General features: G+C 38.6%; 1 protein-coding gene across 2 annotated transcripts; it reads right to left on the bottom strand.

Annotated features, from left to right (window-relative positions):
- On the bottom strand, nt 1–27,467 carry LOC5566303 (stAR-related lipid transfer protein 7, mitochondrial). Of its 2 annotated transcripts, XM_021855225.1 has the most exons (7): nt 26,956–27,467; nt 16,302–16,644; nt 15,090–15,256; nt 14,676–15,026; nt 14,482–14,608; nt 14,121–14,247; nt 1–1,273 (listed from the first exon to the last, which is right to left on the bottom strand). In XM_021855225.1, exons 1-6 carry the CDS (start codon nt 27,172–27,174, stop codon nt 14,195–14,197), a joined length of 1,260 nt encoding a protein of 419 aa, XP_021710917.1. In that variant the 5' UTR covers nt 27,175–27,467; the 3' UTR covers nt 1–1,273; nt 14,121–14,194. The 2 variants fall into 2 exon arrangements, with proteins under 2 accessions (XP_021710917.1, XP_021710916.1); XM_021855224.1 differs by lacking the exon at nt 14,121–14,247.

The raw sequence follows: 27,467 nt of genomic DNA, 5'->3' as shown, positions 1-27,467 counted from the left end.
TTCATCAACTAGTAAAGATATAGCGTATGCAAAGAAACAGGTCAATGTATTGTAGCACTTTCAGAGAAATATGATGATTAATATTTTGTCGACAAATTTTACTATGTCAACCTATCTATAAGTAATAGTTTATCGCAATTGTGCTACTTTTTCTCGAGGAAACAAGTGATAATTAGTATTTTTTATATCGTCCTATTCTTTTGAAGAATATTGATTGAACAGCTTTCTTAATGATCCTTCTTACAGAACAATATACTTACTCACAGAACCGGATCATTTTGGCATTGAATCAATTCAATTATATTATTTTTTTGGACCACCCGAGAAAAGGTAGCACTAACATCATAGATAGTAGTCTTTTGGACTTTTTGGAGCGGATCCAGTTTTCTTTTCTCAACTATTTTATTTGTGATCAAACTTTTTGTAAACAAAACAAAAGTATAGAAATATGTATTTACAGAAATAAAGACAATAAAAAAAACTTTGGACTGCATAATTTCTTATAAACGAGTAATATTGCATTGTTAGGTGTTTCATTCTTTCTGCTCCAAATGTTTTGAACTTCGCCGCTTCATTCCTAATCACATTTTTTTGGTACACACGATCTACAATCGATTAGCGCTTAGCTGCTTGCTGCTTTAAGTTAGGAAATCATTTTCCATAAAAGTTAACATGCTTTCTTCTAATATGATAGCTATTAGTTTGAATTCTACGATATTTTTTCTTCTCGTCCGAATAACCCCTGAAGTGGTCTAAAGCTATAAGTAGGTACCTTACGTTATGTCAAGAGCGATCGTTGCCAAACTTCGAAACAAATAAAATTGTGTGAAACTTTTGGTTAATGACACTATTCGGTCAACATTTTGTGAGTTGATGCAACTGCATTGTTGTATGTAGGTAGGTATATCAGATAGGATTACTATAACCGATGATGGCGTACGAGAAAGGCCTTCACTGAAACGCATCTTATCAACTGCAGCAGCTTTCGCGTTCTGCTGCTCAGTACAGTTCGGTTTCGTTTCAGTTCCTCATATGAAGTATAAATACGAATAGAGATAACTCCACCAGGAAGTTTTCTGCGTCGATCCACAGTCATCTTGCGATTGCAATTGTTGGGAAGATTGCGGTACTACCGAGGACGAAGATGCAGTCGAGGCTATTGCAGTTGATGATGGTGTTGTTGGACTTTGCTCACGGTTCAGGGCTTGCGGTTTCACTGGGTGGTGAATTAGTGAGTTTGGCTCGTTCACTTGCGGCATGGGTTTCGGATTGGCTTGAGGTTTTATTGGGAGGAAAAGATTCGGTGGATATATTTTAACATCTGAGTAGTTTGTTTCGATGATGATGGAAGAGGCATGCTTGGTAGTTATTAACAGAAAGCGAGTTTATAGTTGGGGCCTATGATTGAAATGACTTTTAATTATTTTGCACCGTTGAGAGCCTGAATGTTGTACTATTATAATCAATTAATTGTAAAGCATTGATTACAGTTGTTTCGACTTGTTTATTTTAACAACACTTTCAAGTTGAGATAACGAACAAAGTTAAAAGACCCGTATTTGCATAACCATGTTCTATGAGATTTCCTATATAAATGGGAAAGTTATCAGTAAGCGTATGTTCAAACTGGATAAATTCAATCAATCGTTCAATTTTCAAAACACACTAATCTGTCCAAAATAAGGTGAAACAGCTTAGATTCAAACTTCAATAATGTACCGGCACTTTGCACAAATCTCACGATAGAAGCATCAAACGACAATGCAATTTCTATTTAAGCTTTGTGGAAGCAGAAAGTTTAAAATAAGAAGATCGACTTCGTACGTTCGTTATTTCTGCTGATTAGTGCCATTAAAATCGTGAGTAGGGACACAAGTCAGTCATGTTTGGATTCCGACATTTTAACCCACCGTCAGTCGCCCTAGTGTACTGAGTACACGCACTTTGCGAAAAGCCGAAAAACACGTTGAAAATCTCTTCAAATTGATCCGGGTGTTGGTCCTATTCCAAGATCTACTCTTCTTTTGGCTTGTACAGAAGAAATTTTTCGAAAAAATCAACGAAAAGTATTCGAAACCATTGTGTTTTGAACCTAAGTTATTACACCAGTGCGACCGCTCGTGTAACATTTTTTTACCGGGCCCGTCACATGAGCGGTCGCATCGTGTACTGAGTACACGCGGAGCATTTTGATTATAAATAAAAAAAAACTGGGCAAGATAGAATATTGATATCTTCGGCAAATATCTTCAGTTCAACGGTACCGATTGGTCAGTGGACAAATGAAACTTTGAAAAATTCCTAACCTTCCAGTGGCCATCGGATTGCTCCCCGGGGGAACCGATGAAGTGGACATTTCACAATGCAACATCTCAAACGCAAATACCGTGAAGGCCCCATACTCTGCGCACTTAAGGATTTTTAAATTTCAAACAGCTGTAATTAATTGAAAACAAAACACAATCCTCTGAAATTTTGGGAGCAAATACTTATTGATTTCATGTATAAGGAAAAAATATAAAAGCTTCACTAAGTAATGATTTTTATTGCAAATTTTTAATTTTTCTCAAGGGTGTCCGTGTTCCTAACTCTGCGCACTCATTTTTGCAATGCTCCTTATTCTGCGCATTCAGGTTCCTAACTCTGCGCACTCGATACATTATTTATAACAGTTGAAGTATTTTTCTAAAAGCATTACTAGCATTCAAACTCTGAATTAATCTTAATTTTCTTGCTTTATACGGCTTTACGCCCCCAGTGGAGCGTGGAATGTCTCTAACATAGAAGTTTATTAAGTGCAGTGAATTTTATCTTTAATTCAATCCATGATAATTACTGTTACTGAATGCCATTAAGTGGAACTCTCAAAATAATCGAAATCATCATATGATTTCCAAAACATGTAATTAACTTAGTTTTCTAAAATCCAAAGCAACATACAAAAAGGGTACAAACTACATCTTTTTTTGCATTCTTTCTTGGCGTGTAAAGGAAAATTAGCTTTGACTGTTTATGAATTTTCACTAGAAAATATAAAAACCAAATTTTCTTTTATTCGGTTCGGGTCCGAGTTTGAATAAAATTAATAAGAACCTGGTTCTGATTTGTTATATGTGAAACCCGAACATTCCTACTAAATACGAAGAATAGTTTAAGCGAAAGGGTATATCCATGCTTAATGTATTGTTCATCACTCAATCGACAAGTATCGCCGCCCTGTATAAGCATGACGTTATTAATGAACGATTCATATTTCAGATCAATAACAGTACTTTATTGGCGTTTCTATATAGCAAATACGATTAAACCTCGATGTTCCATTACTCGATATTGACTCATGAAACTATACAAAACATCAAAATTATTCTATTGCATGGTTAGGGAGCATTCAAAAATTACGTCCATCGTTCAGGGAAGGAGGAGTCTACGAAAATGTGACAATGCATAGGTACTGTTAAAATCGCGACAGGGGATTGAGGGGACGGAGTGTAGAAATCCTTAAAATATGTTGGACGTCATTTTTTAATCTTCCCTTACTATGATGATCCCCTTAAACAATTTACCAAAACATTTCCATTCCATATTTCGATGGTGTCGACAAGTCGATGGTTCCCTTCAATATCGACCTCTGGAGGGTTGATTGTATGTTGAAAATAACGTTTTATAACTGCTGCGCATAGTAAGGGACATAGTTGAAAAATGGTTTCTTACTATGCGCACTTAAGAAGAATAAGAAAATGAAGAGAGAATAAGGTGCATTTTACCAGTGATGATTGCTCGATAAATAAACTAGTGCCTACATATTAAAAATCTGAAATATATTCTCTTTAACTTGATTCAAATGACTTAAGTGATGAGGTACTCCCTTAGTTTTTCAATATTTTTAAAGCTATTTTATTTTTTATTAAAGTAATAAACGAAAATTTGTCAAGAAAATTCTTCACGTACTTTTTTTATTACTATTGTATCAATATATGGATAACAAATTTTAAACAAAAATTTAAATGATTTACCAGATTTTGGTGGATTTTGGTAAAAGTGCGCAGAGTTAGGAGCTGCGCAGAGTTAGGGGCCCTCACGGTATCTCAGGATCTAGATATTTTAGCAAGATGGTGTCTTCGGCAAAGTTGTTCAGTAGGTCAAGGACTAGCATGTGATAGGCCGCTTGTTTCGGAATTCTGCCACCACTTGGCGCTAGTGAGCATGTAATTTTTTAAACACAGATATCTCAGGATCCTGACTACCTAGAAAGATGCGGTCTTCGACAAAGTTGTATAGTAGGTCATGGACTGATATTAGTGTAAATTTTCATTTCTTCACAAAGCCTAACAGCTAGCTGTTGGGTGCACCAATAATAATGTTGATTTAATTAGTTTTAATATTGTTTTTACGCAAAAGTATGCAACAACATTTTGATTCAAATGCCGAACACTGTGTTTATTCTGTCTCATATTCCGAACACCTTGATTCAAATTCCGAACAGCACGAATAAATCGTATCCAAATGGATAATTTCGCAAATAAATTCATCTGAGCTTATTCTGCTGGTCTCAAACTGACTACTGTCATCACTACTGCCGCGGTATTGGAGGCGTTAAAATTGAATTGCAATTGACTGCCATTTCCTTGTTATTTGGTGACATATTTCAGAGAAACATTTCAACCAAACTGCCATACAAAAACTGAGTGTTCGGAATATGAGTCTGTTCGGAATTTGAGACAAAACGGTACTTAATAAGTTTGTGCTTAAGCCCCGAAATTGTTATCAATAGTTACATTCCCATAAAATAAGCAGAATTTCAGCAAAAAAATTAACCTTCATCCAGCACACACTGAAAACACACTAAATTGTGCATAGCTGTTTTGTGCCTCGGTGGATCTCGCTGTTGAAGTTTATAGTTCGGAAAACTTGTGAATATGGTCCAAGTGGTTCCGAAGTTATTCCATTATAGTCTTGGGTTACCAAAATTGCACAAATCATCCATTCAACGGATATCTCCCCTGATGAGCTAGAAGGTTGGTGTCTTCGGCAAACTTGTTAAGCAGATCAAGGACAATCTAGCAATAAAAGAACTAATTTTATATTTCAAGATCCTGATGAGCTAGAAGGTTGGGGCCTTCGGCAAAGTTGTTCAGCAGATCAAGGACTATCTGGCAAAAACAAAACAAATTAGGATTTTTTCCGCTAAGTGGTGCTAGTAACACATTTTCTACTTTTTTCTTTATCACGAGATCCGTATAAGCTTTAATTTCATTATACTTTCCGTTGGATCATATTATTGGAAGGAGATTCTCTATTTCCCGCGGGTTTCGCGTAAGTGTCTCTGCTTACGGGTCCGCCACACCCGATTTTGGCCCTTCATACAATGGTATGTTGAATTCAGATTGATAATGAAAATTGACTGTACTGTTAAGTGGAATCGCATGCAGAGCAAGGCTCAAGCTAGGATGGTTGCTACCTACATACATATACATACATACATCAAGAGATCCATATAAGATAGAAGGTTGGTGTCTTCGGCAAAGTGGTTCAGCAAATGAAAGACTATCTGATTGGACATTTATCCGCTAGGTGGTACTAGTAGCAAATATTCTTCGATGTTTAGTATTTTAAGACCCTGATTAGCTGAATGTTGGGGGTTTTGACAAGTTGTTCAGCAGATCAAGGGTTCGGTAGTGAAAAATCGAATTGAAAATGTATCCCCAAAGTGGCCCTAATAACATTTTTTCCTCAAGTTTCTATATCTCAATTTTCTTTATATTGAAAAAGTTGATATCTTCGACAAAGTTTTTCAGTATGACAAGGTATATCTGGCGTTGAAAAATCTGTTTGAGAATTCATCCGTTGGGAGGGTTTTGTCTACAGTAAATATGTCTAGAGTACGATGGTAAGATTTTTGCTGATGAAATTCTAGTATTTTTTTAGAATAGACTACCAGCTACGCTAATGTTCACAGTAATGCAAACAAAAATGTTTTTTTTTTTTTAATTTTATTTACATAAAAAAAATTGTGAGGATTGATGTTTTTCTCCATTACGCACAACCGGTTTAAAAAATTCTTTCTTTTTCGTGAAATAGCTCATTAGACGAATTTTGCCGTACAAAATTATTCCATATTTTTTTTACCGTTTTTTGTGCATATATAGGAACACTATACGCTGAGTATCAAATCTTTCGATACGGGAAACCCTTTGCGTTTCGGTTATGACGAAACTTACTATTAATGCAGTTCCAGTATCTAAATAAATGTTATCAATATTGAGTAAAGGAACATCGACTTATGTAAGTTTTTAACTCAAACACATTTTCACCAAGTTTGTTATCACTGACATTATGTGTTATTATTATATTATTATGGCATTTACTCCTACTCAGGTCGCTCTAACTTTAAACATAAGCATTCAAGTTGAGCATCTGAACCGACGTCTATAACACATTTAAATTATACACAACAGTTTCGATTTTCGGAACATTAGAAATTATGATTATTGGTCTGTGTTTAAATTGTTTGAAGATTGCCAGATCACCCGACATACAAATGTGCTTATTCTGCGCGGCGTGTGAGTCCAGACGAGCCGCTCTCACCTCGGGTGACGTGATACGACTAATGTTAATCCACGGTAGACACAACAAGGTAGGCTATTCCCACGTGTAAACAACGATTTTCCATCAAAACATGTGTCGTCATTCCTATCGCCAAGCATGAGGCCTTGAGGATAGTAAAGGAGAGCAGGCCTTGCTTTCTTTTGCACTCGTTCGAGTTTGCGATAGGAATGACGTCACTGCCAAATGTCATTTTTCGGAGTATAATACCTTGCTTCTTTTTACCGTGATGTTAATCAAATGGGAGCGAGCAGGGGACCGACACGGCTGTCATCCTGCATACATTTCGGCTCTTCCTAACATCGTTTTGGTACTTCGCGTTTTGGTACCCACTTTCTGGTCGGTTTGCCCTAACATTGCTCCTGATTTTCAAGTATACGGCTCATACGCTGCTAGTGCTAGATTCTGGCAATTAAACATATTGCATTGAATCGTCGTATTTGACGACGCTTGTTATTAGTTCATCATTTTGATTTATGTTTTACGCTGAGACGAGACTCGCGAAGACGGTCTTCTTTTTCTGCGATTGCTGAGATTTTTCTTATTTCACTCAGTGTGTACATCAACTTTGCGCCGTTCAAGCTTTCACATGGCCATCTCTTCAAAAAAAAAAAAACTATTGCGTTTGCATCACACCGAAGCATAAACGGCATTTTGAGTGAAATTTCATGTCAGCAAACGAAGCAGACTTTATAAATAACTAGTCTTGTGTTTTGATTTATCAGCATCGTTGGAAAAACTGCGCCGCTGACTGAGGTTTTTAATAATAGTTTATTTTAAATACAACACTTTTCACTTTTTCAGCCATAGAAACGAAGGGCTGCATTTGACGTTTTGTGACAGCGGAATCTGGGCTGCATATGACGTTGATATTTTTCCTCTTCGCGAGTCTCTCTCAGGTTTTACGCATCAGCGAGGCATCATTGATGTGTCCCACGCATAAAAACATATATTTTGTCCCTCCCAAAATAATCAAAACAAGAACACGGAGAACAAAATATAGTGTTCGTAATCATTTGTCCGGTCGAATTAACTATATTTTTAGGTTGTTCTAGAGATAATCATAAATATTGTTGATTTAACAATATATTGTTCAAAATAACTATACCGTATAGTTGTTAACAACTATATTTTGTATTGAATTTACAAACGTCAAACGTCAAAATTTAACTATATTTTAGTTGACTCAAAGCAAATATAGTTGAGTATACAATATTTTGCAATGTTTACGCAGCAGTTTGCTCTGCTTTATCAACATATCCAAAAAGACTCATAGCTGCTCTATCGAGCACAAGTGGAATGCTGAATCAATGAAGTGTGTCAATTTAGTTTGACGGTAAACGTGGTGTTGGAGTAAATAGTTTTTCTTTCGAAACAACTATTTGTGCGTAAGTAAAAGTAATCAATGGGATATTAATCTCAACATACATAAATTCTTCTCCGTGAACACTGGACGCCATGTTGAATTTATGTTGGGTTGGTAAATATTAGCTCATGCCACCCCTCTGGGAGCGAGTCGACAATTGTAACTTCATTCGACTCGGCTCACCTCACACGTCGCGCAGAATGAGCACAAAAATTTGAATCAATGGATTGCTATAAGGTAAAATTTTGTAGAGTCCTTTACGCAACATTCTAGCTGAGGATCATGAGATAGAAATTTTCTTCTAAAATACGGCAGCGCCACTAAACAAACAAAATTTAAACCAACTTCAACCCTATCATGTGGATTTCGGTAATCTAAAATTATTTGCTGAAAACTACGCTTGAAGGTTATCACTTTCTTTAACGAAAGAAGTTTTCTGTAGAAGTCGCTAGTTACAGCTAAGGAACCAAATTTTTAGCTATTATGGATCTTCAGATACAGAAGATTGGAGGCAACTTGTAATAACACCATATAGCAGATGAATATTTGTTCAGTTTTCCACCTTAAATGACACTTGATCTATTCTGACACATTCTCTTGCTACACACTTAAAAACGATATCGCTGTTCGGTAAATTATGTTACGGTTTTTGATCAGTAAATCACAAAAAAATACTGAGATTCCAGTATTTCTGGATAAAAATACTGATTTTTCGGTAATATATTTCTTTATTTACTGAACACGGTAAACGTTTGTGCTGATAGCACCGTAAAATCACAAATTACCGAGAAAATGTAAAAAGTCAGTAAATGTTAGTACTGACTTACCAGTACCGCATATTTTTTACCGAGTTTTCGGTAAAACGCAACGAAAACAAGTACCTAACCAAATTTACAATCTGTCAAGAGAAAATTTTTTGTTAGTAAGAAGCTTCTGCAACAGAATGCCTCTTGATGATAATTTTAACGGAATGGACAGACGGAAATTCCAATTTATCAATATTTCTGCCCCATCGCTGCTCACGGTAAGTATTCAAAAAATCTTTCGACGGATCAGACATGTTTGCGCAGCTAAACTCGCACAACATTGAACTGGCCGGAAAGATAGCACATTTGTTATTGTACATATTTTTTATCTTCTGTGAGATATGCAACACCAACAGGTTAGTCCAGCATTATAAGTCTTCAATCCCATACTTCCGAGAGGCTATTCCAGTTCCGGTGCAATGAATTTTCGATCGACTACGCATCCCAAACTTTTCGCGGTGATCCAACTCGTCGGAGGCTAGTTTGGTCTGCATAATTAAGCGCACTTCCGACAAGCCCAGACATCGTGAAAATTGAGTTTTTGGGTGCGTTACAATAGGACACCAAATTCCAACCACGAGCAGTCGACAGAAGCGAAATATGGGAATTATAAAAATATAGTGGAAATTTTTAAAATTATGGTGAAATTTGGGACAATGGGAATGGGATTGGGACTGTTGAAAAAACTGGAAAAATCAGCTATCAAAAGTAAACAAAAATAACATTACCGAAAAAGACAGTAACGTTTTGGAAAGATCTTTACTGACTTTATCGGTAGTTTTTTTGACAGCTCAATATTTTAGAGTTTGCGGAGTTTTCGGTACTCACAAAGTATTACCGACTTAACTCTGCTGTTCAAAAACCTAGTAAAATTTTACCGACTTCGGTAATAAAATCTTAGTGTGTATGAAAAAGTTTACATAAAAATGGAACCACTTACCATTATATTTTTCACCGCCCTTGATCTGCTAACTTTGCCGATGACTAACTTATCAGGATCTCGAGATACAAAAGATTGAAGAAAATTTGTTACTAGCGCCACCCAACAAATTAATTCCCAATCAGATTTGTTACTGCCAGGTGCCCCTTGATCTGCTGAACAATTTTGTCGAAGACACTAACCTTCTAGCTTATCCGAATCCTCAATATATTGAAAATGAAAGAAAAAAATGATTACTCTAGCTTTACCTAGAGGATAAATTCCTCTTCAAGTTTGTCACTACCAGATAGCCCTTGATCTGCTCAACAACTTTGCCGAATACACCAAGCATCATGCTCATCAGTAATTTGAGATAATGAAATTTGAAGAAAATTTGTTACTAGCACTATCCGTGGATAAAAATGCACTATTTGTATGCGTGTGTAAACATTGATGAAAGTCTGGGTATAACTAAATTGGAGTATCTTGTTTGCGTAAATTTGCAAAATTTCATAACAATCGGTTCAGTGATTATTGAGATGGCATCGAAACAAGAAGAAAATCGCCAGAGAATTTTGCGCGCCGTCATGGAAAATCTGACTGCGAGCATGAGATGGATCGGAAGACAACTGGGAATCACCCATACAACTGTCTCTCGGTGGTAACATTTTTTAAGGAGTCCCAGACGAGCTCAAGTCCCGCAGCTTGCAAATGGAAACAAAATTCGCCCTGTATAAAACATTGATTCTTCCGGTGGCTCGCTACGGGCACGAAGCGTGGACGTTGAAAGAGTCAGACCGGAAAGCTCTCGGTGTTTTCGAGCATAAAGTGCTGCGGACAATACTCGGTGGGAAACTCGAAAATGTTGTGTGGCGCAGACGCATTATTCACGAATTGTATCAAGTGTACAATGATGCGAATATTATCAAGCGTGTAAAATACGGCACACTTCAGTGGGCTGGTCGGTTGTCCGACATTTCGCGGTAAACCATTGCGCGGTCAACCATTTCGCGGTGTACCATTTCGCGGCTTGTATCATTTGGCGGTTTACCGTTTTGCGGTTAGTACCATTTCGCGGTATGCCATTTCGTGGTCTATACCATTTCGCGGTGTGGGTTTTCCTATGAGTTCCACTGAAAATTGTTGGCATTATCACTAATAACATTTTCATCGGTGATTTACCCTTCTTTTGAACACAGGCAGTCCTTCAAATTGCACTGTTAAGACATATGAAACTTCTCGGTACAAACCGCGAAACGGTACACCGCGAAATAATACTGACCGCGAAATAATACTGACCGCGAAATAACATGCCGCCAAATGGTACCAACCGCGAAATGTCGTACCGCGAAATGGCACGCCGCGAAATCGTATACCGCAAAAGGGATTACCGCTAAATGTTATACAATCGGGCTGGTCACTAAGAGCGAATGTCGGAAGAAAGAATTGCGAAAATAATATTCAGCAGGGAACCAGGTAGAGGAAGCCACTGGAAGACCACGAAGTTTCGCTCAAGACCAACGAAGATGGAGCTAGCCGATTGAAGAATATTTGTTACTAGCACCACCTAGCGGATAAATTCCTGGTTAAGTTTTTCACCGCCATATAGTCCTTGATCTGCTGAGCAACTTTGCCGAACACACCAACCTTCCAGCTCATCAGTGGCTTGAGACATCCAATGAATTGATGATTTGGCTAATTTTGGTACCCCAAAACAATCAGCAATAACTGAGGGACCATTTGGACCATACTCCCAAGTTTTCCGGACCAAAAACTAGGAAAGTTCTGAAAACTTCAACAAAATCCATCGAGACACAAAACAGTTATGCACAATTTAGTGTGTTTTTAAGCGTGTGAAAAATGTGTTGGCTGTAGTAAGGTAAATTGAAAAACTACGGATATTTTCCTTTAATTATGAAGAATAATAGAATAGTTTTGGTGGACTTCGATCTCACCACTCCCCAGTATGCTAGACAGGGCGTGTTAACCAACTACGCCGCAGAACGGTTTGTTCGTTTTGGCTTTCGACATTTTGTCACCCAATCCGATTTTGCAGCACCGTCGGTTAACCTGAAATCATAGTCCTTTATGACCCCACTTCGACGGCGCTGCAGAATAGTTATCCGTTCTGTGGCGTAGTCTGTTAACACGCCCTGATAGCGTACTGGAGATTCGTGGATCGAAGCCCAGTAGAACGATTCCATTATTTTTCATAATTTTGCATCTCCATTTGTCCATCTACAGTTTAAAACAAACATAATTTTAAGCAGTTTTTAGATACAAGAAATTTTGAATGTTTTCCAAAATTTCTATTTCTACAAACATATTTCCTAGGCTGCTAGAACGAAATTTATGAATGTAATAGCTTCACGATTACATTTTTACAATTCCGTTGCAAATCAGCCTACTTTTTATCAAAAGAATGGACAACACAACGGCCTACTTTTCCGACCAAAAGAAACAGTGCTGAAAAGTGCTACTTGTCAGCACTAATATCAGTATCGAAAAGTAGCACTTTTCAGTACTGTTTTGGGAGTTATCAAAATGACATCCGATTGCATCCATACGTCATTTATTCAATTGTTATGGATTTCTCAATGACTTAGTCAGCTAGGTGCTGATTCTACATCCATTCAAGGAACCAAATTGAGACGTAGATTGTAGAATGAGGAGCCAGTTGACTGCGAGGGATTCTGAGTTGAAATATGACTTAGAGGAGGCAATAGAATACGTATGTTAACTAAAAAAAAGACAGGAGCTTTATGCTTCGATTGCAGACAATTCAGCACACGAATGACTAATAATATGGCTGAAAACTGTATACGGCGTCTTACCTGATCTTCCTTTGAAAATTGAATGATCATTGGAAGTGTGAAAATTTATGACAGTCATCCCACAGCCTACCTGATTGAGAAATTACGCATGTTACTACGCATGAATGTTCATGTGGGTTTTCTCCAAGAAATAATCCAACTGCAACGGCATTTTCGTAATTGCAAAAAATGTTGCATGCAACTCGTTGCAAAACTCGATTTTTTTCAGTACCGTAATCCGGGGTATCATTGATCAACGGGGTAACATTGATCGGAATGACTCATCTCGTAAAAAGTTGGTATCATCATTTATTGATGAAACATTTCCAAAGCATGAATGTTGCTTCTCTTTCTTATATTAAAGAGCTATTAAAAATTGAGATTTTTGCAAAAATTGCGTTAACTTTATGCGTAAATTTGTCAAGTTTGCGAAATAATGATTTCAATGGTTAAGGATGACACTACCGAAGATTCATGTCTCACATAGGTTCTGCAAGCGATATGAGCAAGGAAAATGCGGTTCTCACTAAAAATGGCATCGCCCAAAACGATTCCGCTGTCAAAACTTTTATAAGTATGTTCAATTAGACAACATTAACGAATTATTGTTAAGAATGTAAAATTCCCTTAGGAAATTGCCTACCTTTAGGCGTATTTCGCAGTTTGAGGTGTTTTTAATTTTAAATTAACTAAAAAAGTAAATGAGATGTAAGCGTTTGGACATCATATTCGGCTTCAGGGGCCATGATTTAAGTAAGTAACGACATTTTCAATATTACCGAACGTTGTTTACATGGATGATCAATGTTACCCCATATCAGCTAATTGAAAAAATCACATAAAACATTTTTGTAAACATGCTTAAATCTTTCAAAAAACAAAATACAGTATGTAGTCACGAGCTATGGGTGGCAGTACTTGTTTTAAAAATATAAAACTCAGAACATTGCATACCAAAAACTGATCAATGTTACCCCGGATTACGGTACTCGTCGTATTTATCCAACATAGCAAACCTCATTTGATAAATGTGCGACTCGTGCTGAAAAAATCATCATTTTGCAACTTGTAACGGTAACAACTTACAACTAACATTCTACAGAAAGGGTGGGTTTCCAGCACAGTTTCGTAGTGATAATAAAAACTGTGTGCTTCTATTACGGCAGGATCAAAACGTGTGGAGATTAACAAGGACTGATCTACCAGGTGCTGCAGGATTTAACTTGTGAGAGGCATAGGAAAGTGAGGAATGAGGAAGGCATCTGCGGATCGAGTTTTTTTTGCTTAAAATTGTTAATGTCTTGAAAAAATATCCTCAATGGAAAGAAAGGTACAACTGCAATCGACCTTCTGAAATTTGCCGATTTTATCAAAAACACGTATTTTCTACTTTCAAGCATTCTTATGCCCTACGGCGATGCTCAAAATGTTATTCAGTTTTAAATCCATAGCTTAAACTGCTTGACCAGATTTGCCTCGAGAGGACAAATTATCGTACAAGTGGCTTATCCTTTCAAATAAGCTTAATCCAGGCTTTCAACGGTGCGGGTACATGTTCTGGTCGATTGTAAATTTATGATTGAAAGGAATTATTACAAGTAGATGATAATCACCTTTTAGCATAATCTAGGTGCAGTGTGCCGTTTTTCACTAACACAAACTACTCAACGCGTTTTTCCTTAAAGCATCACTTTATTCTAAACAAGACATAGCGCCAAAATTTCAGCTTTTTCTCTACTTCTACGTTGGTTAGGCACAATGGATTATCCCGCAACGTTTCGTTAAATCCACCGACGGGAAAGAGAATGGAATCCGTTTAGGTGAGTGAGTAAGCATGGGGAATATGAACATAAAAATGAAAAAAAGGAGAACATAAAACTCCAATGTAGAATGGTATACATCGAAGGTAAAGCGGCATCGTAAGAGTGATATCCCAAACCGCAATGGAGACAATACAAAAACCGAAACACTTACCTTCTTGAAGAGTGGTACCGCCCTCACTGTCGCTGCGAGCCTGAAGATAGTCCTCACTGCTGAATCCGGGTAGCGAATCTGGCGGGTACTCGTAACCCGGATCCCGATGCTTATCCCAGAATTCCACCTGCACGAAAAGCAAACAAAAAATTAATCCCCTCATTCAATGCCCACCTATCCAAAGCTAATCTTACGATTCTCGTTTCGTTTTGCTTCTTGGCCGAAGCGTAGTTGACCGTCGCCTGGTGCAGTTGGCCCAAAAAGTCCGGCATCTGCTTCTTGGCCACCCAGTTGGTGATGTACTTGGGAATTGACAGGCCCGGATTATCGAAATAGGTCAATATGAACGAAAGGCCCGGTTTGCTAAAAGTGCCACTGGTTGGCTTGATGACCATAAAACTCCAGTACTCGTTGACTCTTTGGTTGGTCGGTTTCACCGGACATTTGGGATGCTGGACGCTTTTATTCACGATGACGATCACCTTGCGTGAACGATCCACAAAGTAACGTCGGTTGTACACGTAGTCGCGGTTGGCAAACAGTTTCTGCAAGAAGAAAAAGTTAGTTACACAATCAATGTTACAGGGTAAGTTTATTAGAGCCCATACCGGCCACAGCATCTCCCAGTAGATTATACTGCTGTTGGATCCTTTGGTGGTGTCTTCGTCGACTACCTCCAAGCTGACGGCGGTGTTGTCCCACTTTTTCCTATACTCAACGTCGGTTTGTACGTGCAAGAAGTCCTCCGCCGTAATGTCCGGATACTCGACGAACACTGGAATGGAAAAAAGCAATGTGTTATTTTAACTAGGTACATATTACCGATGTATATTTATCATGTGCTTTCCTTAGCCTAATGGTAAAGTTCTCGGCTACAAAGCAAAGCCATGCTGAATGTGTCTGCATTCGATTCTCGTTCCAGTAAATTTTCGTAATGAAAATTTCCATGTATTCGCTGGGCATAGCATATTATCGTACCACATGATATACACATCCAAAAATAATCAATAGGTTAATGAAAAGCTCTCAGTGAAAAACTGTGGAAGTTTCCATAAGAATATTAAGCTTAGAAGCAGGTTTTGTCTTAATGAGGGCGTAATTCCGAAAAGAAGAAAAAGATGCCAGGCAAATAATCACCAAACAAGCTACTAAACTGTCAAATATAACATCACTAAATTACATGTTGAATTCTCACTAAATCTAAACGATTTGAACAACAATGACAAATACAAAGTTCTGACTAGGATGCCAACAGAATATCGGTCAAGATTCTCTCAAAAGACTGGATAAGGTCCTCAAAGAACTCTGAGTAGTATTCTTGGGCATGGTACTCAAATGATCTGCAACAAAATTCTAAAATATTAAGCAGATCTTTTAAGGGGCCTTCCTTAGCCGAGTGGTTAAAGTCATTTCGTAATGGAAATTTCCTTGACTTCCCTGGGCATAGAGTATCATCGTACCTGCCACACGATATACGAATGCGAAAATGCCAACTTTGACAAAGAAAGCTCTCAGTTAATAACTGTGGAAATGCACACAAGAAAAGCAAGCTCTGTCACAATAAGGACGTAACGCCAAGAAGAAGAAGACAAAGAATAATAAGAAGAAGAGTCCAAATCACTTGGATTTTCAATGGACGGAGAGTATTGATGAAATGTGCTTGCAATCGAATCAGTGTAGAGTTCCCAGTTGGTTGACCGGAGGTCCCTAGACCGAACGCAAAGTGTTCGAAGTACATATAGCGATGCTCATATAACGATTCCTCATCTGTCACCTGCTAGTCCAACTCCCAAATCAATCACAATGTAGCATTATCTTACCTTTATAAGCATACAGCCCTGGTTTGAACTCTTTCCTCCACGTGATCATAGTCTTCTGCTCAATGTACGGTTCCCACGCGGTGAATTCATTATCCTCCCGGGACAACATATCGGTCACATTCTTCGGACAGCAGCAGTACCGGATCCCTTCAACTCGGCAATCGATTTCTTTTCGCTTCTGACACCGCGGGCAGAAGATGGTTTCCTTCTTCAGCCGATCCAGAAAGCTGAAATCGTCAAAGTATTCCTTCACGTCTTCATACTCGATGCGTTCCCGATCCCAGTCGAAGGCGCCAAGCAGGGCGGTCGACGACAGCAGGAGCCCTTTGGCATGGCGCTGAACCTGTTTGGATAAAGAGAAGATAATAATTAAGGGTTTTATTTTTAAGTTGCTTGTTTACGAATTGCTTGAACCTAACGTAAGTTTGAATGACGAACAATTCACCAGCTAAAAATATCGTCCTCGTCCAATGAATCACTATGGGCGTAGCCAGAGGAAGATAAGGGGATGTGTACCCAACAATAATCTTCTTCTTCTTCTTGGCATTACGTCTGGGACTGGGACAGAGCCTGTTTCTCGCACAGAAAGCTGTCCAAAGCCCCGGCGAGATCTTCAACCGCCAATTGGGCAAAACGAGTAGTCGTAGAGACATCTTAGAAATGTCGTAGTGAGCAGCGCTTTTAACGACATTAAGCTCCAACAGCGAACTAACAGAACAGCTAGAGGCTGAGATTGACGAAGTGCATGAGCACCAGCCCTTTCCCGATGAAGTTGCCTGATGTAGTTCCGGGGGGGATCGAGGCACAGGAGCAGTAGGGAAAGTTTTTTAGTGGTTAAGCACGCCTAACGTGAGTCCCACACCGTGCCAACACACAACAGGCTAGGCTTTTGAAGCTTTTTTGTACCCTACTATAAATAAAAAAAACAACTTAACTTGCCACTACTGTGCCGGAATCAGTATCTTCCTTACCGATACAGTTCTATTTTTAGCTAATTACATCTGCTTTCACTCTCTTCTGCTCTTTATGCTCTCACACCGAGCAGGTAGGAGAGTGCTCTGCTGTTGGTCCAATCGATTTCCATAAGCCATAGTCAATTGCTCTTGCGGTGGTTCGTTTTGCCGTGTTCCTGAGTCGTTTGAGGCTAGCTGCCTGCGAAGTGGGTCAGTTTGTCTCAGTCACCATCTGATACTGACGGAGGATGGATGTGTTCCCCTAAGCACGGTCCTCCGTGCGGCGTCTTCTGGTGGCTGGACGGGTTATTTTTTGGAGGGGCTGGGAATTGAATCCATGACCTTCCGCTTATGAAGCGAAAGCGTTACCTCAAGGCTACGGACCCCCCTAAAAACAGTTATTAACTGAGAGCTTTTTTTTGCTAAAGTTGCCATTTTCGCATTAGTATACCTACAGTGGCCCAATTTCATATTCGTACAGGATACTGATTCCACATCAAGTTAGTAAAAAACTATTAAATGAAGTATTACAAATACTTTATCCACATTGAAGATAATAGGTGTCATCTATTGTTTGCCAATCACAAAATGTTTCCATTTACATTCATCTTTGGATTAATAGAAAAGTATTGAATTGATGTCTAAAATTCACCCAATTCCATATTCGTACACCTACCAAAATTCAAACGCACAACATTCAAAAAAAAATTTAGAAGCTCTATTTGATTACTGAAGTGCTTTATTATGATGTTCAGATGTAGTGAAATACATTTGGACAATTTATTAGTGGACATATATAAAATGTAGGTAAAATTATGAGAAATGGTTCGGTGCGTGATGGTATCTAAATGGTTACACGCCCCGAACTAGACTATCGAAATTCATAAATTTTGCCTTATGAAAGGTGAAACGATTATTGCAATGCGAGCGCTTTATGTATCGTTCTAGCATCACTCCACATCAAGGCGTCGATATGCGCGTGGTATACGCACGGGCCTATCGATCTTAAGGTTCTTGGTTCGAATTCAGGTTACCGCGTAAACATTTTTTGTTTTCAAATTTTGGTTTCATAAGGCAAATTTATGAATTTCAACCCGATTCCTTGTGGCGAATTTTCATAAGGGGTTCTTATGTATTTCGATAGTCCATTTGCCTGAGTGTAGAAGATTGGCTTGGTTTTTTGGCTTCCATACAATTAGTATGGAATGAAAAACTGCTGAAAAAACTTAAAAGTCGATTTTCTAAAAAACTAGGGTTTTGTTACTTACACCCTTTTGTTCTAAACCCCTCATTGTGCTATTCTATACTTGGCACTCAAAAAATATTCTTTTCTATTTTGGCACTTTTAGTTCATTTTGACAAAGGTTTGTTTCAAAAGCTACCAAGCCCATTTTATTAATAACTAGTGGTCCCGGCAAACTTCGTCTTGCCATCAAGTAGGCTGTTGAAAAATGCTATGGATCGTCCCATACAAAATGACAGTTCCGTTCACGCTTATTTTTCCGACTTTCCCGGTGAATATCCTGGGATTTTTATACACACAAACACGTCGGAACACTTGACGAACAAAACGAAAAAATAATCATTCAAATCGGTTGACCCGTTCGGAAGCCATTTCGTGACATACAAACACCACTCCATTTTTATTTATATAGATAGATAGATAGATAGATAGATAGACTAGCTGTCCCGGCAAACGTTGTGTTGCCCAGTAGGCCGTACAGCAGGCTTTGAAAAACTCCGAAGTTTATGTCAAATTTGCATTTTCCGTTTTCTCAACTCTCTCGGAGGATTTTAAGAAATATTTTTTCCAAACAAACCCGTCGGAACCCTTGAGGAAAACAAAAGCGAAAGAATTGTTCAAAACGGTCGTCCCGTTCTCAAGCCAACTCATGACAAACACCATTCCATTTGCATTTATATAGCAGGGTGTCGACTCAATTTTGAAAATAAAATTCCCTGACTTTCCCTGACCTTTCAGTCATTTTCCAGAAAAGTTCCAGACCACTGAGTTGGTTAATTTTTAAAAGACGATTTACACCGTCTTCATCACATAGGGTGCACAGACTGAACGATCACTAACATTGGGCAACGGACAACACGAAACACCCAGTAGCCCAGTGATGAATTTTTCGTTCGACGAAAAGTTTGCACCGACTGGAGCGGGAATCGAACCCACACATCGTGGCACAATACGTCTATACGACTGACGCCGCTATCTGCAAGGCCACAAAGTTGAACGTTTATTCAAGTTGATATGATAAAACTAAACAATTGAGAATATATTTACATTTCAGGCTTGAATATTTGTATGAACAAAGATGTTCTCGGCTAGTGAACTACCTCATACCCAGTGGCGACTTGTAACCTCACTCTCTACCTGTTCTACGACTCCAAAAATGACTATTTCGACAAATTTAGATTATAAATCAAAAAGTTTATGATCAAAATCGTACTTTCTAACAAATCTCTACCCATTAGATGCAAATTTGTTGCTGAAGTTCAAGAATTTCTAATCGTGGAACAGGTAGATTTGAGGTTAGGGAATCGCCACTGCTCAGACCTAATTTAAAATTTTAGGCATGAACGACAATTTTGGACTCCTTCCTGATTATAACTCTTTTATACAAGACGCAACACTATTACGATCATCCACCATACGTTTTTTAGTGGAAGAAAGCTATCCTAAAATTTGGCTATTTCTTTTTCCAGGCAAAGTTCTAGCCATTGCCATAGAACTTTTTTGGAGAATTGCTTCAAGGAATTCCACATGGATTGCTTAAAAATTCTTCTTGAAATCCTTAAGGTGTTTTTCCAGATATTCCTTCAATACTTTTCAATGAACTCTTGATTTCCCCCAGAAGCTCCTCATCTACAAGATTCTCTAAAAATTGTTAGAGAATTTCGTTTAGTCTTAAATATTTCCAAAAATAGCATTTGGAATTCCTAGAATTATTTCAGGCATGCTTATAAAAATATTTTTCAGGATAACATAGATATTTTCCAAATAGTTTTCATTTTTTTCTTACACCTTTTTTTCTTATTCACCTTTGATAATTCTTCACGATGATTCGTTATTCGGTAATTTTGTTAGTTAATAGTTTAGGATTCCGATAGGAATAACCCCTAGCTTTTCTCCCCGAAAAATTTAACTTAATATTTTAACGGAATGCATTCAGGGCTTGAATAACGCCCTAATTAGAAGGTTTCTAATGTTTCTCTTGAATTTGTCATACCTTCAGCAATGCTCCGAGGAACTCTTCAAAGAATTCATCTACGAGCATCTCTAAGTTATATCACAAATTGTCAATAGATTATCAAGATTATTTCAAATGATATTCCTGAAAATTTTCTGCTTTTCAATGATTTTCTGGATTACTAAATATAATCGAGGAGCTTTGAGAATTATCCTCAGAATTTCTGGAGAATTTTCTGGGTCCTGATTCCTTAGTCGAGTGGTAAGAGTCCGCGGCTACAAAGCAAAGCCATACTGAAGGTGTATTGATTTAGCATGATAATTACTTTGCAGACAATAAACTCGTTTGATGTTGTGGTATTGATATTTTTTCCCTGACCTCAAGTGAAATTCCCTGATTTTCCCTGACTTTCCAGGTCAAAAATAAATTCCCTGACATTCCCTGACTTTCCAGGTTTTTCCAGGTAGTCGACACCCTGTATAGATATGTCCCTTTTTTGCATCTTACTACCAAATTTAAAAGTATTTCAATTCCCAATCTTTAATTTTTTTATCTTAATAAAAATGAAGAGTTTACTAGAGCAATAAGTTTAAGGTAAGGATGAAACAAAGCAAACAAAGCCACACATGGTGAAGCATGTATCTTACCTTACTCATTCAACTTTTAGTCGATTAGATGACGAATGACACATTAGAAGCTCTTATGAATGAAGCATGGATTTCAAGTACATTCGGATTTATTGATTTATTTTAAGCAACTAAAGAAAATTCTGAGTGCTTAACCTTCTGCAAGAAACTCTGATTCAAAGATTCAAGTCAGATGAGTTAGAGAAAAAAATCATGTAAATGATAAAAGGAAAAAATAATAAAATACAGTTAACTCTCCCTTACTCGATATTCCGTATCTCGATATCGAGTTAGAGAACCATAGTAAAAGTGTGTTTTCATGGCTAACTCGATGGTCCCTTGGATCGCAATTGCATTGGTTTTGTGTTCTGTAACTCGATATACCTCCCTAACTTGATGGTCTCTTCAATATCAAGTGAGGGAGAGTTGACTGTATTTTGAAACATTGCTAACCAATGAGTAAAATGAAACATTTCTAGGAAGTAGACATGCTTAATAGCAATATCATCAACCGTAAAAACATTCTACAACTAATTTTGGTAGTTTTGTAGATTTATAGCTTAAAGATGTTCGTTCAGAATTATTTTCCCGGTGATCATCTAAAATTCCCGGTTTTCCCGTCTTTTTCCCGATGGTTTTAAATTCCCGTCTTTTTCCCGCTTTTCCCGTTTTTCCCGGTTCGGTGGCCACCCTGCGATTAGCTAGTTCGGCTATCATCCTGTCGACCATGTGGGAAAATTCCTCAATCGATTACCTTTTGGCGCGTAACCGCTGCAATAGAACACGCCATTGATTTTCGCTATCGCAAAACCGTCATTTGAGATAGAGATTGCTTCTTGGATTGGGTGTCGTCCTGTCGTTCCTACATAGATAAAAATATTTAAATTCCAATGTAGTGTAAACTGAGGAATACAGTAAAAATAAAACAAATTCATCTATTTTTACGACATTTCATTTAGTTTTGAATGAAATTTTCATTTAGTGCTTGAATGTTTCATGATCGTGTAAATTTAAAGTGCATTTGATTGAAAAATAAGCAATTTATTGTTGACATTTCAGTTTATTTTGATGCTCCAAATATGTGCATGAAAAAAAAAATTAAATTTACAACATATTTTTAGCTGTGTATAGCTGCTAGCTGTTGAGACCTACACTGAACCAAGGAATCATGTCCGATTTATCTGAAAACACATATAGTTTTTTTCCATGTAGTTTTTCACATGACGTTCATCAATATATCACATAAACAGTGTCGAGATGGTTTTGATTGGATTTATCTGATGAAACACATACCTTTTATGTGATAAATATATATGAATTATGGGACTCTGTTAATGAACTTCATGTGAATTTCAGATGATAATGAATAATTTTTTTTATTGATTTCCATGTGATATTATAATAAATTTTAAATAAACGTGTTTTCGAGTTTGTTTCACTAAATTTAACATACACAATATTTGAACTTGAAAATGATTTATTTACAATTTATCTGATTTTGCTTCTAAACTCTAATTACATTGTTTTCATTGAAATTATGGTTGAACCAGAAAATAATGTTCTACCTTAGCAACGTATTTGGCGGACTACCAAATATATCACCGCTGTTCCCTAATTGTTGATTTGCTGCACCAGAAACTCAAACGATGAAGTACTCAGAACTGCTACTTTCTGTAAATTTAAATACAAAATAATAATAATTTAACGCCAATTAGTTGTGTGTCTGAGCATTCAACTTACATTTCGTTATCAAATATTCGAATCCACGTCGCTCTGGCTTAAAAGTATCAATGGAACTCTGAAACGCATTCTGAAAGATAAATGTGCTTAGTTATTTGGTATTTACGAATTATACGCTAAAAAGCTTACCATGAATTGTACGAGCATCCTAAATCTGCAAAGAGTGGATCAAACAGCTGCGCCATCTTCAAACTGTACTATAAATTTTCACATGTGCACATCACATAGACTTTATCGGGTAGCATCCATAACACTTGCTCATGTATAGTTTACCGGTATAACCGATAAATATTATTAGGTATCATATTGATTTTCACGTATTTTGTACATGAAATTTAATGGATACACATAAGATAAATGTGAATTCGATAATCGTTGAAGTATGTGACGTTTTTAATACTATCTATGATATTTCTTCGTTCAGTGTATCCGCCACCCAGTTCCCGTTGTTGTATGCGGTGTGGGTCCGAGCGTAACACCACGTCAGTTTTCGTTTCCGAAACTGACTGCCAAAGCAGCTGCTGGGCTGCATCACAGTGTTTTAAATTTAAATGTGTTACTTCCGTTTTGGCTGCTTTGATACTCCGCTTGTACCCGGACATTTCGGTCCGCCTCCGCCCGTTAAGTGTCCGTTGTTTGCTCTGTCGACACATATTAGGCACTTAGCGATTTGCTTACGATCGCTTGCCCTATGGCCTTCGTTGCCGCATTTTCTGCACATCTTAATTCTGTCGGGACCATAGCAATTCCACGACTTATGGCCCTTCCCGAAACACTTGAAGCAAATTTCAGGAGGCTGCTGTATGCTCAGCCGGCAAACCGACCAGCCTACCTTGAGTATGCCCAAGTTCTTCGCTTTGTTGGCCTCTGCGATCGGCAGTCTGATCGTCGCCACCAGGATGCCCTGCGAGCCCTTTCTAAGGTGGATGGCCTTACTGGCTACATCGATGTCACACTGCTCTTTGAGGGCAGCCGAGACCTCCGCTGTGTCGGTGACCTCATCCAGATTTTTACACTGGAGAGTCGCTTAAGCAGTAAGGGATCTTACATCAACCTCATCGCTAAGTACTTCTTGTGCCAGTTGCTTATAGACTGCACCCTTTTCCTTGGCGTCCTGCTATAAGACTAGGATCATTTCGCCAATCCTAGTTCGCCTTATGCTCCGCACGTCTGCGCCCAATGACGATAGCTTCTCCGTGCTTCGCATCGCCTTCAGAACCTCGGCGTAGTTTATAAAGCGGGAGCAACATACCATTCGGTCTTTGCAGCAGCGATCGAAGTGATCTTACGCAGAAATCCTGAAAAAGTTTGCTCAATCTATTGCTAGCCATAACTTCTTTTCTTCCTTGTCCTTGTCATGGCTCTGGCTCTGAAGATGGAGAAGAGTACACTGTTATTAACACAGGAACTAAGAGGCAGCGAGCTGTTGCAACGGCTCAAGCAACCCCAGCAAGGTCTCAAAATGTTTCCGATCAACAGGTTATTTGGCCATCTCTGGAAAACTCAAGAAGAGATAGAAACTGTGCCAAGGTTCCACCTCCAGGTTTTAAATTCTCAGTTGGAGACTCTCCGTCTCTTCCAGGAGCATCTAAAACTCCAATGTTTCAGTTTTCTACTCAAAAAAGCTCTTCTTGTTGGATCGTCGATTTCGCCAAGAAGGTCTGCCCAGATTCCGTACCAACGCAAAGAACCATTCACGACGTTCAAACAATGGAATGATATGGATATACCTTTTACGATAGTAGAATTTTCACTTGCTCTTCTTTTATGTAACAACTCTGCCCCAGGAATGGATAGAATTAAATTCAACATGCCTAAAAACCTCCCAGACGTCGTGAAGAGGCGCTTTTTGTTGAAACTGTTCAATCGATTCTTCGAGAGAAATATTGTTACGGATGACTGGAGACAAGTGAGGATGAATGCCATCCAAATACCCGGTAAAACCCGCGTCGGATTATAATTCGTATCGTCCTATCGCGAAGTTATCATGCATTCAATAGTAGTTAGAGAAAATGATTCTCTTTCGGTTTGATAAATGGGTTGAAACGAATGGCCTTCTATCAGATACATAATTTGGTTTCCGCAGAGGCAAGGGAACGAGCGACTGTCTTGCGTTACTTTCTACAGAAATCCAACTAGCCTTTGCTCAAAAAAAAAAAAACAAAACAAATGGTTTCTTTCCGCAATTTTAAATAACAACTTGCATAACTTGCAGTCTGAGCTTTTCTCACGGAACCTCAACAACTTCACGAATAAGTTACATATGGGTCACCCCCAGGGCTCATGCTTAAGCCCCCTTCTTTACAATTTCTATGTCAGAGACATTGATGACTGTCTCGTGGAAAATTGCTCGCTAAGACAGCTTGCAGATGATGCCGTTGTTTCTGTAACAGACAAAGACCACTGCAAGCTACCTTATACAATTTGTCTACTTGGGCTGTAAAGCTGGATATCGAATTCTCTCCGGAGAAAACTGAGTTGGTTGTCTTTTCTAGGAAGCGAGACACAGCAGATATCGAGCTTCATTCATGGGTAAGGGACTCACTCAAAGCATTTCACATATGTATCTAGGGATCTGGTTCGACTCCAAATGCACTTAGGGAAAGCACATCAAGTATCTGCATCAGAAGTTCCAGCAACGAATCAATTTTATAGTTTCAATACGGTAGTTTTTGTTTCCTATCCGCCGCTAAGACATCTTGATCTGAGAGAGAGGAGACAGCTGGCTTAGATTGCGAGCTCCGAAAAGTCAAGGGAACCTGTCATCAACTGTCACTGGAAAACCGCACATTCGAAGGGCAGAGCGTGAAAAACCGTCAAAATTTGGTCAAACTTAAACTGGATGTGATTGAATATTCAGGTTGTTTTTCTGTGCTCTTGCATATAAAATCGTTGATTATTTAAATATTGTCGATTGGACTCAAATTGCTATTGAAATTGTTTAATTTTATGATCTTTTTGATAACAAATAGGATATGAAAATGGTTTTGGCCCAGTTTGTGCTCTCCGAACCATTGTACGCAACCCAAACATGAGAAGAAGAAATCAAAGAAGCCAAGAAAACAAGCCAGTTGTCAGTGAGCTGTCTCCTCTCTCTCAGATCTTGATGCATGGGAAATTCCTGCAAGGAATCGATCAAGAAAGCGCTTTTTTCTGATCGCAGTTCACAGTTGAAAAGAAATGTCAATTCAAACGGGAGTCGCTGTAGAAAATTTCAGCAAGGAGTCTGCGAGAAATTTCTTTTGCAATTCCTGTTCAGCAGCAAATCAGGCTTAAAGCTAAGTATGCTGTTTCGCTCAAGAAAAGTAAAGAAATTCCTTGACTGAAAGGTTCAAGAAATTTCCTACAGAGAGCCCCCTTTGAAGTGACATTTCTTCTCAACTGCGTACTGCGATCAGAAAAAAGTGAATTTCTTGATCAGAGAAATTTTCCACGCATCGAAATAGGCGATTCCTTTTCTTGTCAGTAGCAAACCGGCCTTAAGCCTGATTTGCTGCTAAAAAAAATCGCTAAAGAAATTTCTCGTCGATTCCTTGCAGAAATTTTCTACAGCGGCTCCCATTTGAACTGACATTTCTTTTCAACTGTGTACTGCGATCAGAAAAATGCGCTTTCTTGATCGTTTCCTTTCAGGAATTTCCCATGCATCAAGATAGACCGAGAAATTACTTGTCAGCAGCGAATCAGGCTTTAAGCGAAGTATGCACTTCAACAGAAAAGTAATCGCCTATCTCGATGCGTGGGAAATTTCTTGCAAGAAATGCTCAAGAAAACCATTTTTCTTTGATCGCAGTACTCAGTTGAAAAGAAATGTCAATTCAAATGGAGCTCACTGTAGGAAATTTCTTGACCATTTCTTGGGCAGAAATTTTTACATTTCTTGAGCGGAACAGCATACTTAGCTTTAAGTAGAAAAAGTCCATACTTCAAAATCTTGCACAATGCTTAACAGCTCAACAGAAAATTAATCGACCCCCCCTTGCAGTAGCCTCTGGTGTTCAACAGTTCAACCATCCCAAAGAAGCGCAGTCGAATCACAAAAGAGTGATAACAAATCCACCGCCATAGAAGAACACCAGGCTGCAGCGCAATCGTTACATAAACGACTCCCCCGGATCCCCTGCTCACGCGTACCTACCTGTCCGCGGAATTTTTTCAGCAGTTCCCTCAGGGCCCGTTCCTCCCAGATCTTGGCATACAACGCCAAAATCTGCTGACTCCGGCGAAGCTGCTGCGCAAACACAAACTCACACTGGGTGGCCCACAGGCGCAGGATGTTCGGCGACTGGTCCCGGACGTTCTTCCGTAGGTATCGATTGACCTTCCGCAGGACCAGCGCGTTCGAAAAGAGTTTCATCTCCTCCTCCTCCTTCCCACTTTAACAACAAACACGGCGGAGATCGAACAAAGTATTGCGCATAATTCGCGAACCGGCCGGAACGAGGGGGCTTTCGCGGATTTAGCACTTGCACTGAGGCGTCGGCGGTTGTAGGATTAGAACGCACTAGGAAATAACACTGGCCCAAGGACGGGAAAACTGCTAAACTGCTTAATTTTCCAGAGCGATTCACCTGTGCGCGATGTGTGATGCAACCGTGCGACTCGCGACTTTTCACTCGCGATGCACTTTACCCATCGAAAAGGATGCAC

Source organism: Aedes aegypti, chromosome 3, assembly GCF_002204515.2.
Source record: "Aedes aegypti strain LVP_AGWG chromosome 3, AaegL5.0 Primary Assembly, whole genome shotgun sequence".
In the NCBI taxonomy this organism is placed as follows: domain Eukaryota; kingdom Metazoa; phylum Arthropoda; class Insecta; order Diptera; family Culicidae; genus Aedes; species Aedes aegypti.
This window is presented reverse-complemented; position numbering and strand designations above follow the sequence as displayed.